The sequence below is a fragment of the Macaca thibetana genome, chromosome 16, assembly GCF_024542745.1.
Source record: "Macaca thibetana thibetana isolate TM-01 chromosome 16, ASM2454274v1, whole genome shotgun sequence".
Lineage (NCBI taxonomy): Eukaryota > Metazoa > Chordata > Mammalia > Primates > Cercopithecidae > Macaca > Macaca thibetana.
Genome location: NC_065593.1, coordinates 23,596,859 through 23,616,251, shown reverse-complemented (window position 1 = coordinate 23,616,251; position 19,393 = coordinate 23,596,859). Strand labels below are relative to the sequence as shown.

At 54.6% G+C, this 19,393-nt stretch overlaps 1 protein-coding gene and 1 long non-coding RNA gene across 3 annotated transcripts in view; one reads left to right on the top strand and one right to left on the bottom strand.

The window, feature by feature from the left end:
* Positions 1-7,024, bottom strand: part of LOC126938774 (uncharacterized) — a 55,411-nt gene extending 48,387 nt beyond the window's left edge. The window contains exon 1 of the long non-coding RNA XR_007720170.1: positions 6,354-7,024. This is a non-coding gene — a long non-coding RNA (uncharacterized LOC126938774). The remainder of the gene's footprint in view (positions 1-6,353) is intronic.
* On the top strand, positions 50-19,181 carry FLOT2 (flotillin 2). 2 transcript variants are annotated; one of them, XM_050763337.1, is made up of 11 exons: positions 50-254; positions 9,497-9,578; positions 12,579-12,669; positions 15,306-15,429; positions 15,839-15,957; positions 16,080-16,193; positions 16,284-16,403; positions 16,493-16,707; positions 17,142-17,325; positions 17,653-17,802; positions 17,915-19,181. In XM_050763337.1, exons 1-11 carry the CDS (start codon positions 206-208, stop codon positions 17,951-17,953), a joined length of 1,287 nt encoding a protein of 428 aa, XP_050619294.1. In that variant the 5' UTR covers positions 50-205; the 3' UTR covers positions 17,954-19,181. The 2 variants fall into 2 exon arrangements, with proteins under 2 accessions (XP_050619294.1, XP_050619293.1); XM_050763336.1 differs by lacking the exon at positions 12,579-12,669 and adding an exon at positions 14,223-14,313 and having other exon boundaries at positions 70-254.
* Positions 19,182-19,393: the final 212 nt, after the last annotated feature.

Sequence of the window (19,393 nt, the reverse complement as noted above, 5' to 3'; positions counted from 1 at the left end):
GAGGCTACGCTCGCTCCTGCCTCAACGCGCCGGCCCCGCCCTCCGCCGCCACACTTCCGGCGGGGCTGCGACCACAGAGGGGCGCGGGCGAGCGGGCGGCCGGCCGCTGGGGGTGGCGGGATAGGCTGGGCGCGGCCGGCGCTGCGGACCCGCTGCTGCTCTTCGGGTCTGTGCGGTCCCGAGGGCCCTCAGTGCCGCCGGCGCCATGGGCAACTGCCACACGGTGGGGCCCAACGAGGCGCTGGTGGTTTCAGGTGAGGGGGCGGCGAGGAAGGTGGGCGCTGTGGAGGGTGCTCGGGGTGGTTGCAAGGCTGGGGAGTGCACAGGGAAGAGCTGGGCCTGAGTCTACCGCGCGGCGCAGGGCTCTGGCCCCCGGGCCGCACCTGAGGCCCCTGACAAGAGAGATCCCCTTGTACTCACGCTTTCCTTGCTGCGCACCCTCGGGCGCTCCCCCTCCCGCTGCGTGTTTTCCTGTGTTTATTTGCTTCTCCTCCCCCTCCCCCTCCTTAGGCGGGGCCTCCCCGCCGCTCCACCGTGTGGTGGGGGGTCCAGAACTGAAGCTGTGGGGTTCCAGGAAGGAGGGAACTAGTGGTTTGGGGAACGCGGAGGTTTGGCTGGATTCCAGAACCCGGGATTGGGGGCGGGTCGCGCAGCCCTGGAGGGCAGGTGCCTGTATGGGGAGGGGCCCTGAGATGGAGGTCCTTTCTCTGGGCACAGTCAGACCCGTTAATTCCAAACACGCTGGGGCTTGTTGGGGATTACTGGCACTGCCCGCCCAGGAGACGCGGGTGCGGCCTCTACAGGTTGGGAAACCCGGTTCTGGGCTGTGCAGCTCGGGATTGCAAAATGCTGCAAGTTCCATTATTTCTGTCTAGGTGGGGCATGGGGACTGCGGTACTGGGGAAAAGGAGCCGCTATTGAGATTTTATATTTGGGGTGCTTTAAGAAGCGGCTGATACCTTGCAAGCCACCAGGTTGTGCAGCTCTTGACTCTCAGGAGTTGCGGCGGGGGTGGGGGGTCCCGGTGCCTGACAGCTTGGAGACCTGGAGCTGGAGGAATTTCTCTTGTCTGTCTTCCCACTATCAGTGCTGATTTTTTTCAGCCTGCGTGCAGATTTGGTAGAACTGGTTACTGAAGAGGTAGAAGGGGGTAGAAGCCCTGAGCCAGGCCTTATAGCTGCCAACCCTTGGAGAGGTGTGATAAATCCACTGGGAATTTTCATTCCAAAACATGGCTTCAAGTTCACTTTGGGTCTCAAAATCAGTCTCTCCACTGGGACATCCCCAGTGTGTGGGAGATAAGTACCCTACCCCCCTGAAGACCAGAAATAGCCTTGGGGACAGAAGGCAGACTCCCAGAGAACGCTGAAGCCAGACTTGCTCCTCTATATGACCTGGACCTGTCTCCCAGTCCACACCCTTAGAGAAGGTTTTTAGAGACCAGAATCTGCACTGCACTTTGTTTTTCTTGTGGAATTTCCTTCAGGAAGCCCAGACTCTGGACTGAGAAGACAAAAGCTACAGTTCCATCCTTGTGGAAAGTCTTGGGACTGAGCGGCAAGAAGAGCCCCAGAGATGGGCTGCTCTGTGCCTTCCAGTTACTGAGAACCTGGTGTTCAGAACAGAAGTCAATGCACTGTTAGCTTCAAAGCCATTTTAGGGGTGGGAAGAGGAGGTCATGCTGAGAACTGAGAATGTGGAGTCAGGGAAGCAGAGAAGGTTGGGGGTGGCGGATAATGCCTGGCACAATGATACCTTGGGATTTGAGATGACCAAGCTGAGATCCAGCTCCCTCTTGCGTGTGGACTCCTGAGAGAGCAGAGCAACTGCTCCCACCCCTGCCCCCACCTGTCTACCTTGCGCCTTGGACCTGCATCTAAGACCAGAGGCATCTCACCCAGCCCAGTTTCAGAAGGAGGATGTTAATACATCTCATGGTCATCTTTTCCATCCTTTCTTATCTAACCTCCCTCCTTCAGTTTGTAACATAAAACTTTTTTCTCTCTACTTTTGAAAATTTTAAAGGGGAATCATTTTCATTTGGATGGGGTCAGGGTGGGGATAAGAGGGGAGAAAAGCATAATTTTATTTTCACTCACCCTAACTGAAATTTAGTGTTTCCTGTGATGATGAATGTTGGCAACAATTCATGATAGTATTAGCAGAAATTTTCCTACTACACTACAGTTATTGCTGGTACCTTGAAAATCTGTTGGTCGGGCGTAGTGGCTCATGCCTGTAATCCCAGCACTTTGGGAGGCTGAAACGGGAGGATCAGCTAAGGTCAGGAGTTTGAGACCATTCTGGCTAACATGGTGAAACCCTGTTTCTGTTAAAAATACAAAAAATTAGCCGGGCATGGTGGCGCGCGCTTGTAAGCGTCTCAAAAAAAAAAAAAAGGAAATAATTTACATTTTGAAATTAAGCTAGTAATTAGATTTACCACTAGATCTTAATATTTAATGTATTAATAAAGAACGACATATTACTATATTGCACATTTGGTTTTAAGTTTTGATAACTTTCAATATAATTTCTTATGTATTTATTTTATGAATTTATAAGTATTCTTGGCCAGACTAATTCCTGTAATTCCAGCAATTTGAGAGGCTGAGGCAGATGGATCACTTGAGGCCAAGAGTTTGAGACCAGCTTGGGCAACATGGCGAAACTCTGTCTGCACCAAAAAGAAAAATTAGCCAGGAGTGGTGGCACATACCTGTGGTCCCAGCTACTCCGGAGGCTGAGGTGGGAGGATCGCTTGAGCCCAGGAGGCAGAGGATGCATTGAGCCAAGATCACACCAGTGCACTCTAGCCTGGGCAGCGGAGTGAGCCCCTGTTTCAAAACATAAATAAATAATAAATATTCTTGAGGAGGGGTCCTTAGGCATTGCTGGATTGCTAAAGGGGTATGTGGCTCAAGAAAGGCTAAACTTCCTAGTACGATAGGGCCTTTTTTTTTTTTTTTTTTTTTTTTTGAGACGGAGTCTTGCTCTGTAACCCGGGCTGGAGTGCAGTGGCCGGATCTCAGCTCACTGCAAGCTCCGCCTCCCGGGTTTACACCATTCTCCTGCCTCAGCCTCCGGAGTAGCTGGGACTACAGGCGCCCGCCACCTCGCCCGGCTAGTTTTTTGTATTTTTAGTAGAGACGGGGTTTCACGGTGTTAGCCAGGATGGTCTCGATCTCCTGACCTCGTGATCCACCCGTCTCGGCCTCCCAAAGTGCTGGGATTACAGGCTTGAGCCACCGCGCCCGGCCTTTTTTTTTTTTTTTTTAGAGACACAGTCTTGCTCTGTCACCCAGGCTAGTAGAGTGCAGTAGCATGATCACAGCTCACTGCAGCCTCGACCTCCCAGGCTCAAGCAATCCTCCCACCTCAGCCTCCCAAGTAACTGAGACTGTAAGTGCATGCCACTACACTCAGTGTTTTTTTTTAAAAAAAAAAAACAAGGTCTTCCTCTGTTGCCCAGGCTAGAGTGCAGTGGTGTGACTTCGGCTTACTGCAACCTCCATCTACCAGGTTCAAGCCATTCTCATCCCTCAGCCTCCCAAGTAGCTGGGATTACAGGCACACGCCACCATGCCCGGCTAATTTTTATATTTTTAGTAGAGATGGGGTTTCACCGTGTTGGCCAGGCTATTCTCAAACTCGCGGCCTAAAGTGATCCGCCTACCTCAGCCTCCCAAAGTGCTGGGATTACAGGTGTGAGCCACCGTGCCTGGCTGCTAATTTTTAATTTTTTGTAGAGACAGGGTCTCCCTATGTTGCCCAGACTGGTCTCAAACTCCTGGGTTCAAGCAATCCTCCCCCCTCAGCCTCCCAAAGTGCTGGAATTACAGTCATGTGCCATCATGCCCAGCCAGGATATGGACTTCTTTTTTTCTTTTTTTTGAGACGGAGTTTTGCTCTGTCGCCCAGGCTGGAGTGCAGTAACGCGATCTCCGCTCACTGCAAGCTCCGCTGCCTCCCGGGTTCACGCCATTCTCCTGCCTCAGCCTCCCTAGAAGCTGGGACTACAGGCGCCCGCCACCACGCCCGGCTAATTTTTTTGTATTTTTAGTAGAGACGGGGTTTCACCGTGTTCTCCAGGATGGTCTCGATCTCCTGACCTCGTGATCCGCCCGCCTCGGCCTCCCAAAGTGCTGGGATTACAGGAGTGAGCCACCGCGCCCGGCCTGGACTTCTTGACTAGTGGGAAGAAGGTGGGCTGGACATGGTGGCTCACACCTGTAATCCCAGCACTTTAGGAGACCGAGGTGGGAGGATAACTTAAGGCCCAGAGTTTGAGACCAACTTCTGCAACATAGCAAGACCCTGTCTCTACAAAAACAATTCTTTTTAATTAGACAGTCATGGCAGTGTATGGAAGGCTGAGGCTGGAGGATCGCTTGAGCCCGTGAGTTCAAGGCTGCAGTGAGCTATGATTACACCACTGCATTCAGCCTGGGTGACAGAGTACAATACTGTCTCAAAAAAAAAAAAAGGTAGAGGAAGGCCAGGAAGGGCAGGGGATGCTCCTGAGAGGGCAGAGTGGTGGGGCTGTGTCCTGGAGAAGGGCTAAGAGAGTGGAACAGAGGTTATCATGGAGTATTTTGTGGTTCTTCAGCTTAATTGTAGAAAGGGAAAGCAAGTTGGATTAGAAAGAGTGAGGTAGCCGGGTGCGGTGGCTCAAGCCTGTAATCCCAGCACTTTGGGAGGCCGAGACGGGCGGATCACGAGGTCAGGAGATCGAGACCATCCTGGCTAACACGGTGAAACCCCGTCTCTACTAAAAATACAAAAAAATTAGCCGGGCGTGGTGGCGGGCGCCTGTAGTCCCAGCTTCTAGGGAGGCTGAGGCAGGAGAATGGCGTGAACCCGGGAGGTGGAGCTTGCAGTGAGCTGAGATCCGGCCACTGCACTCCAGCCTGGGTGACAGAGCCAGACTCCGTCTCAAAAAAAGAAAAAAAAAAAAGAGTGAGGTACAGTCAGGAGAAACTTCCAGGTCTTGAGATGAGTAAGAGTTACAGAAGTCAAGAAAAAGGCACCTAACTGGCCTCTTGGGAGGGGTGCTCAGGCTGAGTGATCGGGAAACTGGCAGGAAGTTGCCTTCCAGGGGAGGATGCTGGTAGGGGCGGGCAATCTGGTAGTTTCAGCTTCCTGTTGTTGCAACCCTTGGGAACCTGGCCATGTTGCCCTTAGCCAAGGCCCAGCTTGAGCTGTGGCAGCCTGCTCCCCAAGCCAAAGAATAAGTTAAAGGTAAAGGGTGGGCTCGGTGCGGTAGCTCATGCCTGTAATCCCAGCACTTTGGGAGCCTGAGGCAGGCAGACCACCTGAGGTCAGGTGTTTGAGACCAGCCTGGCCAACATGGTGAAACCCCATCTCTACTAAAAATTTAAAAATTAGGCAGACGTGTTAGTGGTTGCCTGTAATCCCAGCTACTTGGGAGGCTGAGGCAGGAGAATCTCTTGAACCTGGGAGGCGGAGGTTGCATTGAGCCAATATTGTGCCAATTCTCTCCAACCTGGGCGACAGAGCAAGACTCTGTCTCAAAAAAAAAAAAAAACAAAACAAAACGGAAAACAAAGAGTGGCCATCTACCCTGTCCATCCCCCACCCCACTCACTCCCTCATCCTACCGCCACCACTACCACCTTCCCACTGCACATTGAGAAGTCCCCTGGAGCTAGCCCAAGGCAACCATGCCCCAGCCCCCACCAGGCCAGAAGATGTAGAATAAGCTGTGATTTTTGGTCCCCTTCCAGTTTCACCTGATCCTGAGATGGTTTGGGTTTCAGATTGAGTGCTTGTCCTCCCCACCCCACTTCCCAGGTCAGAGAAGCCCGGAATGGCTTACCTTGAACAGCAGCCCTGTAAGCAGGTAGTTCTACCCCAGAGAAACAGACAGACAGAGACCCAGGACCCCCTCTTTCTGTTCCCTGCCCACACTGTAGGGCTGCTCTTTGATCCCTGGACCTCTGGCTCTGCTACTGGAACTTCATGCATGGCAGCAGACCCAGAAAACGGGGTTACCTGCCTGGTAGACAGTATTAGATGCCAGCTCTCCAACCTTTCAAGCCCACTGGGAGGTCTTTATTTCTTTGCCTCCACCCACCCAAAATTTGTCCCGTTTCCCGTTCTCTCCATTGTGTCTGTTTCTATTATTGTCCTCACCATCCACCCAAACCCAGACTCTAGAGCTGCACTGTCCAATGTGAACAGGAGCCACAGGTGGCCATTTAAATTAATTAAATAAAAAATTCAGTTCCCCAGTCATGCCAGCCTCATTTGAAGTGCACAACAGTTGCATGTTGCTAGAGGCTGCTGTACTGCACAGCATAAACACAGAAGAAGATATAGAACATTCTTACCCTTGCAGAAAGTTGTCACGGATAAGACTGCTCTAGAAGTTGTCTGCCAGTATCAGCTACCATGCCTTGCCTGGATTACTGCAAGAGGCCAGTCTCCCTGATCCCAGTGTCTTCCTCCTTGTGCAAAGTGTTATGTGTTTCTCAAGGGTAACCTTGCTCCCTGTCACTCACTCATACAGCTTCTTGGCCTAACACACAAGACACTGTGTGATCTGCCGTCTGCCCCTCCTCTTGCCTTGTTCCCTGCTGTGAGTCCCCAGAGACACCCAGCTGCATGAAACTCCCCCAGACCCTTGACCTTGGGAGTCAGACAACCTTTTGAGGTTCTTTGACGATTTCATGAAAACCTAAATTTGTGAACGTGGAAATGATAATGCTCGGCCAGGCGCGGCAGCTCACGCCTGTAATCCCAGCACTTTGAGAGGCCAATGCCTGTGGATCGCTTGAGCCCGGGAATTGGAGAACAGCCTGGGCAACATGGTGAAACCTTGTCTGCACAAAAAATACAAAAATTAGCTGGGCATAGTGGCACACACCTGCGGTTCCAGCTACTCGAGAAGCTAAGGTGGGAGGATCAATTGAGCCTAAGAGGTCGAGGCTGCAGCGAGCCGTGATTGCACCACTGTACTCTGGCCTGGGCGACAGAATGAGACCCTGTCTCAGAAAAAAAAAAGAAATGATAACACTCTCTGGTTTTTCCCAGATCACTTATTTCCTTAGAATTTTGTTTCCTGTACATTTTTTTGCACTGCAAGTTAACTGCCTGTCCAGTTTTATGAAGGTTTCCTTGAACTTGCTGAGGAATTTTGACATTAACAAGAGAATTCACTACAAGAATCTTAGGAATTGATTTTTCTCATTTCTGTATAGGGAACATGTAGAACATGTCTAGATCATGGATCTGGGTTGTGGCTGAATTAGATATTCTGTATAGTTGACACACTGTTTCCAAGAACCACTTCCTGTTTTTTGTTTTTTTTGTTTTTTTTTTTTTTGAGATGGAGAGTCGCTCTGTCACCCTGGCTGGAGTGCAGTGGCGCGATCTCAGCTCACTGCAAGCTCCGCCTCCCGGGTTCATGCCATTCTCCTGCCTCAGCCTCCTGAGTAGCTGGGACTACAGGCACCCGCCACCACACCCAGCTAATTTCTTTTGTATTTTTAGTAGAGACGGGGTTTCACCGTGTTAGCCAGGATGGTCTCGATCTCCTGACCTTTTGATCCGCCCACCTCGGCCTCTCAAAGTGCTGGTATTACAGGCGTGAGCCACTGCGCCCGGCCGAACCAGTTCCTTTTTAGGCCTTTTTGCTTTGTCTTCACTTCTCCCATTGGTACCACAAGTTAGCCTTTGTTTTGAGACCTTGCCTTCCCCACCCGTTCCCACGGGTGGGGAACAAAGTCATTCTGAATGTTCTGAAAGTAGAGAACCAGCCTCACTGAGATGTGTCTGCCAGGCAGAAGAGCAAACCCCCTCACCTTGGCTGGGAGACTCTTCCTCCCCTCCCAGCCCCCCAGTGTTGTCCCCGTCTGCGTTCCCTCTCTGTCTACACCCACCGTGATAACAGGTGAACTCCAGGGCATACTTGTTTATTGATTGAATTAATTAAAAATGGAAGCTGGACCAGGCGCGGTGGCTCACGCCTGTAATCCCAGCATTTTGGAAGGCCAAGGCAGGTGGATCACGAGATCAACAGTTCGAGACCAGCCTGGACAACGTGGTGAAATCCTGTCTCTACTAAGAATACAAAAATTAGACGGGTGTGGTGGCACATGCCTATAATCCCAGCTACTCGAGAGGCTGAGGCAGGAGAATTGCTTGAACCTGGGAGGCAGAGGTTGCAGTGAGCCGGGATCATGCCACTGCACTCCAACCTGGGCAACAGAGCAAAACTCCGTCTCCAGAAAAGAAAAAAAAAAAAGCTGGCCTGGTGAGGTGGCTCACACCTGTAATGCCAGCACTTTGGGAGGCCAAGGCGGGCAGATTGCCTGAGGCCAAGAGTTTGAGACCAGCCTGGCCAACATGATGAAACTCTGTCTCTACTAAAAATACAAAAATTAGCCAGGTGTGGTGTAGGGGCACCTGTGATCCCAGCAACTCAGAAGACTGAGGCAGGAGAACCACTTGAACCCAGGAGGCAGAGGTTGCAGTGAGCTGAGATTGCGCCACTGCACTCTAGCCTGGGCAACAGAGTGACATTCTGTCTGAAAAAAAAAATGGAGGCCAGGCGCAGTGGCTCACGCCTGTAATCCCAGCACTTTGGGAGGCCGAAGCAGGTGGATCATGAGGTCAGGAGATTGAGACCATCCTGCCTAACACAGTGAAACCCCGTCTCTACTAAAAATACAAAAAATTAGCCGGGCATGGTGGCGGGCGCCTGTAGTCCCAGCTGCTTGGGAGACTGAGGCAGGAGAGTGGCTTGAACCCGGGAGGCGGAGCTTACAGTGAGCTGAGATTGCGCCACTGCACTCCAGCATGGGCGACAGCGCGAGACTCCGTCTCAGAAAAAAAAAAAAAAGCTTTTCCAGATCACCTCTGCCCATTGTCCAGTTCTGTTCTTCTGTTCTCTGGAAGCACTTACATTCTGAACTATTCATTGGCTATCCTTCTCTTTATGTAAATTGCCTGTCTACCAAGCAAGATTTTAAGTCCCATAAGGGCAGGGAGAACTTCTCTCTCATTTATGTGTAACCTCAGCACTAGGCACCCAACAGTAGGCGTTGTCAAGTATCAGAGCAAGGCCGGGCGCGGTGGCTCAAGCCTGTAATCCCAGCACTTTGGGAGGCCAAGACGGGCGGATCACGAGGTCAGGAGATCGAGACCATCCTGGCTAACACGGTGAAACCCCGTCTGTACTAAAAAAAAAAAAATAGAAAAAACTAGCCGGGCGAGGTGGCGGGCGCCTGTAGTCCCAGCTACTCGGGAGGCTGAGGCAGGAGAATGACGTGAACCTGGGAGGCGGAGCTTGCAGTGAGCTGAGATCCGGCCACTGCACTCCAGCTCGGGTGACAGAGTGAGACTCCGTCTCAAAAAAAAAAAAAAAAAAAAAAAAGTATCAGAGCAGATAAAGGACAAAAGTAGCTCAGTGGGCTGGAGGGTAGACAGACCCAAGAACAGACTGACCTGTGGTGGTTTTTTTGCTCCCCAGGGGGCTGCTGTGGTTCCGACTATAAACAGTACGTGTTTGGCGGCTGGGCCTGGGCCTGGTGGTGTATCTCCGACACTCAGAGGTAAGCACCTGGGGGCTCTAGGACCTGTCATGGAGTGGGCCAGGGAGATAGGGGCTTCCAGCATTGTTCTGCTTCACCCTGAGGGTCAGCTAGAGCATCCACCGTTTCCACATTCCATTCTGTTGGAGGGGTGGGGAGGGCGCCTCCTAAGAAGCATGTGAGAGGGGTTGCACAGGGGTGCGGGAGACACGCGTCAGGTAGGTCTGTCATGGGCACCCCCTCCTTAGTGGGTGTTCTTTTTTCCACTGGAGGTGGCATTACTTCTGTCCCAGAGAATTCAGGGTCATATCCCAGGCAGAATCTTGATTTCCTGATTACAACTCAAAGTTATTTAAGAAGTCTTTTATTATACACCCAGTTTGGAGTGGGCATGTGAACGGAGGAAAGGCTGGAGAGACCCCATGCACACCCTTACCTATGCAGGCCCTGGGGACTGCAGTCAGGGACTGTGTGGCAGAGAATGGACATATAGTCAAAAGTGGTTCTATGACAGTGGTGAGTTAGACTTAGACAGGGAGGGGGACCTAATGAATTAGTGCTGGGGCTGAGCAAGACAGGTCTGAACCTCCTAAATCAGTCTGGAAAGACTTACTAGAGGAAGTGAGATTTCAGCTCCCCAGAGGACCCACCATCCGGCTCTACCTGCCGCTGCCTGCAGAGCCTAGGGCAGGGCCAGACCTGGCCTCTCCTGGCACCCTCACTGCCCACCCAAGAGATGAGGCATGCCAGCTACCTTTTCACAATTGCCCCCTTCCTGATTATGGGAGATGGGGTGGTGGGGAGGAGAGGAGCAGACCCTTCCCAACCACGACCCAGGCAACAAGGGCAGCAGAGCTGTCATGTTGCAAGGGGGTCGGTCACCCCACAGGGGAAATCATGGAGATTCCAGTGGAAACTCCCTCTGCCCCAGCCCCCGCCTGTCAGCAGCTCACGTCTGCACCAAGCTACTAGTGCTTGAGGCTCCTGGGAGTCTGAGGGCATCTGCTAGGGTCAGGGGGAATTGGGAAGCATGGCACAATGGATTAACTTCACTGGTTCCCAGTAACCGCTCAACTCTCCCACCTCTCCCTCACTTTACCTGGCCGGAGGTGAGCGATGCTGGGGGACTCTTCTGGTTTAAAGCTCAAAGTGTCAGAGTAATCAATAGTGGCCACAGCCTCCACTCAAGAGGATCCTGGCTGCACCTGAGTGGGCCAGTGGCCTGTCAGAAGCCGTGGGGAGCCCTCTGCAGACATACCGCCACCCCGCACACTGTGCATTCCCAGCACAACAGAGTATCTTGTCCAGACACCTGTCCTGCATGGGCAGCCACTGCTAGGCCAATTCCCCTGCAGTCCGTTCTCTGGATTCTTGGTCCCCTGCTCTCCCTTCTTGCTCCAGGGGGCAGAGCCAGGACAGAAGGGCCGAGCCTTTCTGACAGCAAGTTTGGAAGTTAGAGGAGAAGGGCCTTGTATCTCTTCCCAGGACACTGACCTCACACCCAGGCTCCACATCCTCCCTCTGGTCTCACTTGCTGGGTAGTCTGAGCCAGTAGTCCTTCCCTCATCCCCTTTTCTTCGGGGGCAGCCTCTTCCCCAATCCCTAGCCTGCTTGGGGGACATCTCCACAGGCTGGGGCCTTTATTTCCCTATGCTGGCAGGAGCCTCTCGGGTCAGAGTAGAGGCTTCTAACTCAGCCTGGATACTTAGCCTCCCTCTCGAGGTCCTTTCCGCAACTGTCTATATGTCACGTGCCCTTGGGGTCAGCCATTCTTCTTCCAGGCTCAGTGACCCCTCCTGCTACACTTTGCTGCCACATCCTATACTATCCCGAGGCCCTGATGTGGGCAGCTCTCTCTTACCTGAGCAATTCTTCCACCTTTGGCATCTGAGCTGCAGCCTCCCTTCTTCCCTCCCCACTACCCTTCCTCCCTCCCTCTCTCTCCCCTGTTTCCCTCTCTCCTTCCCCAGAAGAGAGCTTGGTGGGTTCCCGTCTGAGCCGGGTCAAGAATCCTCTCAGGCCCAAGGCTGCTAGTGTTAGGGGCTCAAACGAAGGCAACCTTTTCACATCTGCATGGCCAGAGCCCCAGGGCTGGCACTGTGGGGATGGCCCCTCCCAGGGCTGAGATGGGGGCTGCACATTGACTGCTGCTGCTTATCACCCCTCCACCTGCTTCTGCCCCTTCACCCTCGGCCTCTGTCCTCTCTTCCTTCCTCTGATTTAGGGAAACCTTCCACACTGTCCACAGCCTGGACTCTGTCTAGACACCCACCCTGCACACACACTGCCTAGGGAGGCCCAGCCAGCATGGCCCAGGGAGCTTCGAGGCACCTTGTTTTCTTTGCCAATAATCTTCTCTCTGCCCCTGGAAAACTTTGGAAATTCCCAATTAAATGTCTCCCTTATCTCCCAGTTGTCCCTGAATATTCTGGCAGGAACACACTTTCTCCTCCCCCAGCCTTCCTTGACCCCCACATCAGAACATTTGGGCTTTTCTGGCCTCGCCTTGCCTTCTTAGTGATAGAAAGTGCAGACCTGGTGGATTCAGCATTTGCTAAAGCTCAGGAGTCCCCAGAATAGCCTCCTACTCCCGATTTCTGGAAACACAGGTTTACCTGTGTGAAGACAGGGGGCTAAGGCTCAGTCTCCCAGATTGCGACAGGATCCCTGGGAAAGTGAGGTGGCGGGCAACCCAGGTACGCTGTGCACAAGCCTCCTGACCTCAGGCCGCAGGCCCAGAGTGGCAGCAGGCATCTTCCCCAGCCCAGCAGGTCCTCACTAGAAGGGTTTGGGGCTAGAGAAGAGACCCAGAGGCCTTGGAGCAGCACGGGGGGTCTCTGCTGTCCTGCAGCCCTCAGCTGAGCTGGCAGTTGGGGGGTTGGATTACTGACAGCATGCCCCCCCACCGCCGTCCCCAGGCATCAGGCATCGGTGCTTGTCTGGTAACTACTGTGTGTGTTTGCTGTGTCCCCTCCTCCCCTTCCTGTCCCTACCTCTCCCCATCCCCTGGCTGCTCCTCAGACTGTCTCTGGAGGTTATGACCATCCTGTGTCGCTGTGAGAATATTGAGACGTCGGAGGGGGTTCCACTATTCGTAACAGGGGTTGCACAGGTAATAACCCACCTGCTTCCTCCTCCATGTCTAACCTTCTCTCTTCCTGCCCTGCGGGGCCTGGCAGACAGGAGCCAGTGGACTCCCCTCCTGAGGCCGTGCCTTCCTCCCTCTCCTCTTTTCTCTCCTCCAACTGCTCTGGGTGCCAGTATGGATCCCTGTAGATCCCCAGGTCCCTTGCCCTTGCCTATTGGACTGCAAGTGGGAAAACAGCAAGGGATTCTGGAAGCTTTGCCAAGTCTGCCAGTGAGTGTCCCTGGATGCCAGGCCTTCATTACCATGCAGCCATAGCTGGTGAAATCTATTCTTGGGCTTAAGTGTTAAGTAGCTCCAAATGCTTACTCTGTCATGTGTGGGTTCCCCTCTTCATTGCTTCATTCACCAGCTCTCTACTGAGCACCTTCTCAATTCGAGGCATGTGGACTGCAGGAGTGAACAACAAAAAGCCCCCGCCCCCTCAGAGCTTGTGTGCCAGCAGGTTCCCAGGCTGGAAGAGGCCTGAACTGCATCTTTCTCACCCCTTCCCTCTGCATTAAATTGCCCTTCAGCCTCCACTTAGGCAAAAACACTATACCACCACTCCCTTCTTCACCCATCCTGCCGTCTCTAATGGGGAAGGGGACCATCCCCATCTCCTTAGCCCTTGTAGCCATGGGAAGTGCAGAGGCCTGAGAGGCTTGGAGTACCTTGTGTGGAAGGGGTAGGGTCCAGGCCTCCCTCAACACCCCATTTGATGCAGTCCTGTCCCGCTCCACACCCACACCTGCACTTGAAACACCTGCACATGCCCAGATCCCTTTTAAGGCGGGTGACTGTGGACCCTGGAGGAATCAGATTGCCTGGCCAGAACAACTCTTTCCAGGGTTAACACTCCTTGGCCAAGAAGCTCTAGTGTGACCTCAGTGTGCATTCCCCATGTGACCCACCTGGGCCTAATACCAGATGTGGGTTTCAAGTCAAAAGGCTGCAGCCACCCGGTAGGGCTTCTCTGGCAAGGGGCAGGTACAGAATCACTTCCATCTTAGCCCAGCAGTGCGCATACTCCAGGATGCCAGGCAATCAGACAGAACTTTCCGGGCAGCTTCCTGGGGCACCCTGGAGTGCTGGGTAGATCAAGGAATGGGCCAGGGCCCCTGCGGGAGGCTCAGATGACATCCACGATGGCCTACGCAGCAGAGCCGGGAGGACCAGCACTGACTTGCTATCCTAGAACATACACACAGCTACACCTGAATTCTCCCCCAGCCACCAGCCCCCAACCACCTACAGCCACTTCTTTCTACTTCGTTTTCCTCACAACCAGCCAGGCTGGCTTGAGCAGAGAGTATGTGCACATACACAGCTCACTTCCACTCCTTCCCCTGGGGCCATCTGCACCCACCTGCCCTCCTGCCCACCTCCTTCTCAGACACTCCCATCTCAGCCCCATTGAGAGTCCTTCCTCCACCTTCCTCACCAGGACGCAGCCGGAGCAGTGAGGTACTGGACTCTTTCCCAACACCACCAGGCCCTGCGCCCCCAGACCCATGCCCCTGTTTTGCGTTTCTTGGCAGGATTTCCCTAGAGATTATGACGTTGCAGCCCCGCTGCGAGGACGTAGAGACGGCCGAGGGGGTAGCTTTAACTGTGACGGGTGTCGCCCAGGTATAGTAACTCAGCAGCCCTGCGCATGTCCGTTGAGCTGCCTGGTCCTGTACTCGGGTTCGGGGGGAGGAGGAGAGGACGGCAGCCAGGGGCAGTCTCTCTCCAGCGCCCCAGCCCCCGCAAGTCCCGCAAGAGAGGGCCAGTCGGGTCGTCGCCACTGGAACATGCTCACCGGGCCCTTTTGGCCACCCAGCAGGACTAACAGACACCCCTTCTCTCCTCAGCGGGCCCACGAGGGACAGAACCAGTGCTGAGGGCTCCTGGCTCACTAACCCCACCCCCATTCTTTGCAGGTGTTGGAAATGTCAAGCCCCAGAATCCAGGCCTTCCTTGTTCCCTGGGTATGGGGTGGGAGGGGTGGGGCCCAGAGGGAGAGGCATGTGAGGCAGAGGAGCTCTGGACTCTGGGAGTCAGAAGCTGTGTCATATTCCCAGCTGGGGGCCTAGGTGAGGGCTTCCAGCCCCGATCCACCTCTTGGCATCACAGGGCAGCGAGGTTCAGCCATGCTGTAGGCCTCGGCGAGGGGTTGGCTGAGTACCTCAAGAAAGAGAGGCATCCTTGGTTGCATCCGCCAACCCTCTCATGCCCTGTCCAGGCGCTTTCCTTCTCTGTCTGTGTCCCTCTTGCTCATTCTGCTTGTCATACTCTCTGCCCCTCAGCATCAGGGTCTCCCACGTGTGGGAAGCCTGCAAGGGAGGAATTGGCTGGTGAGGGGACAGTAGGCTGAAGGGGTGGGGAGACAAGTCCCGAATGCCCATGAGAGGCCGTGGCAGGGCCTGGGGCTGCCAGTGCAGGTGAAGTTTCACAGTGTGAGAAGCCCTTGTGCTGCTATCTCCCCACTAGAGGCCTCAGACAGATTCCAGCCCCCTAGGGCCTCCAGGTCTGAAAAAAGGAAGGGAGGAGGCACAGCCATCATCCTGCCTACCTCTGGGTCTGGGGCCTCCGTCTTCCTCACTCCAGCCTGGCTGAAGTGCCTCTGTCATCACTGGCAGGTGAAGATTATGACAGAGAAGGAGCTCCTGGCTGTGGCTTGTGAGCAGTTTCTGGGTAAGAACGTGCAGGACATCAAAAACGTCGTCCTACAGACCCTGGAGGGACATCTGCGCTCCATCCTCGGTGAGGCCCTGTCCTGCCTTTGAGGAGCCTCACGGGACCCCTAAGCCAAGGCAGGAAGGGGTGCAGGGCTGGGCAGGGGACCTGTTTCACTGGTGTTTCAAGCTAAAACGTTCTTCCTCAAATATTTAATTTCAAAACCTCAGGTGACTTGAGTGAAGGAGAGGGCACTGGGGTGGGATGGGGGCTGTCAGTCTGCTCAGGAACCTAGTGCTGCTTGGGACACTTTTCCTTGTCCAGCCTGGACTGTGCAGCAGGAGGCTCGGTGTTAAGTGCTGTTGAGAAGATACCCCAGGAGACCCAGTTCAGACTGCAGCACCCTGCATGCACCCCGACCTCTACATGCATGCCTCCTCCCTTCCCCAGCTGGCTGGGTCCCTGGGGAGCCAGCCCCTGATCTCTCTGCCCCCAGGTACCCTGACAGTGGAGCAGATTTATCAGGACCGGGACCAGTTTGCCAAGCTGGTGCGGGAGGTGGCAGCCCCTGACGTTGGCCGCATGGGCATTGAGATCCTCAGCTTCACCATCAAGGTACGATGTGATGGGAAGCTGTATCTCCTGGTGTCCCTCTGGCAGATGGTGGCTTCGCTAGAGGGGCATCTTTGTGCCTCTGGCTGCTCCTTTGAGCCTCTGTTACCCCATTCCCTCCCCAGGACGTGTATGACAAAGTGGACTATCTGAGCTCCCTGGGCAAGACGCAGACTGCCGTGGTGCAGAGAGATGCTGACATTGGCGTGGCAGAGGCTGAACGGGACGCAGGCATCCGGGTACGTGGGTTCAAGGACAGGAAGCTCAGGGGTGATGGGACCATGATGACTCGGGACCTCTACTCACTCACCTGCCCGTTTTGCCCCCAGGAAGCTGAGTGTAAGAAGGAGATGCTGGATGTAAAGTTCATGGCAGACACCAAGATTGCTGACTCTAAGCGAGCCTTCGAGCTGCAAAAGTCAGCCTTCAGTGAGGAGGTTAACATCAAGGTGAGCAGCCTGAGGGCATCCTGGGTTGGGCCTCAGGGATCAGGACTTGGTGACTAGACTCTAATATGCCAACCACCCTCTTGCTACAGACAGCTGAGGCCCAGTTGGCCTATGAGCTGCAGGGGGCCCGTGAGCAGCAGAAGATCCGGCAGGAAGAGATTGAGATTGAGGTTGTGCAGCGCAAGAAACAGATTGCTGTGGAGGCACAGGAGATCCTGCGTACGGACAAGGAGCTCATCGCTACAGTGCGTCGGCCCGCCGAGGCCGAGGCCCACCGTATCCAGCAGATTGCCGAGGGTGAAAAGTGAGAGCCGCCCAGGTGCCAGGGTCAGGGCTTAGTCAGCCTCCTCTGCCTTCAGTGCACTCCCTGTACTCTCCTGACCACAGCTTGGAAGCCACTTCTCCTCCACTGTGTCTTCTTACTCACTGTGAAGTGAGGATAACCCCATGTACCCTGTGGGACTGCTGTTAGGAAGACTAAATAGATAAAGGAGGCTCCAGTGCCTGTAGTGCTTGGGCATAGACAGCATCCTGGTTTGTCCCCTCCCACTTAGAGCTGGGAGCTGGTGGCCTTTCCCTGGCCAGAGCTAGAAGGTGAGGCCACCCCCCCTCCGTTCAAATGTTTCCCACCCCTGACAGCCCCCAAGGCAGAGTATTTGAAGGATTGCTGGCCCCCAGGCAAGGCTTGAGGGGACCCTGGTACATCCCACTGATCCTGCCTGGCCTGGGCTCCCCCAGGGTGAAGCAGGTCCTCTTGGCACAGGCAGAGGCTGAGAAGATCCGCAAAATCGGGGAGGCGGAAGCAGCAGTCATCGAGGCAATGGGCAAGGCGGAGGCTGAGCGGATGAAGCTCAAGGCGGAAGCCTACCAGAAATACGGGGATGCAGCCAAGATGGCCTTGGTGCTGGAGGCCCTGCCCCAGGTGAGGCTTCCACCTAAGTGGGTCCCAGGGTCCAAGTGTCCTTGCTTGACTAGCTGGGCAAGTGCCAGAACTTCTCTGGGCCTTGTGAGTAACACAGGGACAGGTGGCTAGAAGGGTTAAATGAGGAGCATCTTCAGCAGGGGGCAGGAACCCTACAACAGACCTAAGCCATCCCTGGCCTACAGGGCCTCTCTTACCATGGCTCACTAAGGGCCGCCCAGGCTGCTTTGGGGTTGGAGTGAGTTGAGGAAGGGAGGGAAAGATGCTGAACCAGGCTGGGAACGGAGTCTGCGCCAACCAGGCTCTCCTCCCACTCTTACCTCCTAGATCGCTGCCAAAATCGCTGCCCCACTTACCAAAGTCGATGAGATTGTGGTCCTCAGTGGAGACAACAGCAAGGTCACATCAGAAGTGAACCGACTACTGGCCGAGCTGCCTGCCTCTGTGCATGCCCTCACGGGCGTGGACCTGTCTAAGGTGTGTGCCTGCCTAGCTGCGGTGGGGTTGCCTGGGCAGCCTATTGGACTGGCCAGGCAGAGTGGTCCTGGGTCCTGGAGCCAAGGCCTCATGGCATGTCCCATCCTTGCAGATACCCCTGATCAAGAAGGCCACCGGTGTGCAGGTGTGAGGCTCCTGCAGGCCCACTCTCTTCAGCAGCCACCCAGCCCTCCCTCCAGCACCCGTTTTAATCCCACAGAACAACGGGAATGTTACTGACTCTGGTGCCTTATCTTGAAGGGACCAGAAGTGCTGCGTGTTCAGGCCATCTCTGGCTGTCTTCCTGTCCCTCCTGTCTCCGTCCACCTCCTCCTCTTCCTCTCTTTTACCCCACTTTCACTGCCACTTTCATCAGGTTTGTGTCTCATCTCCCTGTGTGTCTTTTCCTTTATCTCTTTTTCTTTCCCCCTATGCACATCATGTAGTTTAAGCTGAAGATGTTTATTACAATCACTCTCTGTCTGTGGGGGGTGGCCCTGCTGCTCCTCAGAATCCTGGTGCCTTGAAGTTCTCTGTGCATCTGCCCATCCTCCCTATGGCTGTGGCCAGAGCTCAGCATGGGCAGGAGTTCTATGTAGGACGGTCACTGTCCTCTCTCCCGGACTGGTCTTCCCAGCCCTAAATCCTGCCCCAGGAAGCCCACAGCCTCACCTGCTGCTGCCCCTCTAGGTCTGGGCAGCCATGACCTGCAGGGCCTAGCACCACTGTCTTTCCCCTCATCTGCCCAAGGACCCCGGCTGGCGCTCATACCCTGTCCTTTCTCCCTGACCCCACGGGCACAGAGGCAAGGCCTCCTGTCTGCAGTAGCTTCCTCAGTTTCCTACTGCCTTAGGAGGCCCCTGCTTGTGCTCAGGGAAGGCCTCTTCATGGGCATGTGTCTGCTGGGGCGGTGGGGCTTGGTGCCAATTCTGCTAAGTTTTCTGAGATAAGGGTCTAGCCCTGTTGGGGACAGAAAAGTGTGTAGACCTTCTTCCTGCTAGGGCTGCACTGTCCTGGGTGTTGGGCCCTTCTGGTGGACAAGGCTGTGCCAACCCTGTACAGAATAGAGTGCTGTAACCTGGCCAGACCCCAGAGCCCTTGTGCCATCTTTCTTCCTGGCCAGAGTGATGGGGTTCCAGCCATGGGGAGGCAACCCAATACTCTGTCTCGTTGCTCCAATGGAGGCAGAAGAGCCCAGGACCCAAGCGTCTTGGCAGGGGTGCTGTGAATGTCCAGTGGTCCCAGCACCCCACCCTGGCCCTGCCCCAGCCTGTGTAGCTCTTCCTGCATGTGGATGCTGCATGTCTGGTCTGGGGCTTGGATGTTGCACTGCCCCACTGCCTGTCCCTTCTGGTAAAATAAAGATCTCTTAATGCCCACCCCTGCATTGTGTCTTCTGTGAGGAGAGAACCAAGAACCAACCACGTCCCCTATCCCTCTTCAGCTTCAAGGCAGCTTTTAGCCTGTTCTTCCCCACCCTAGCCACTGGAGGGCAACAGCACACAGCACACTGGCCTTGCGCCACCGCCCCCGCCTTGTGCCTTGGACATGCCTGATTGGCTAAGATGCTGAGGTCAAACCCCAGCCCTGG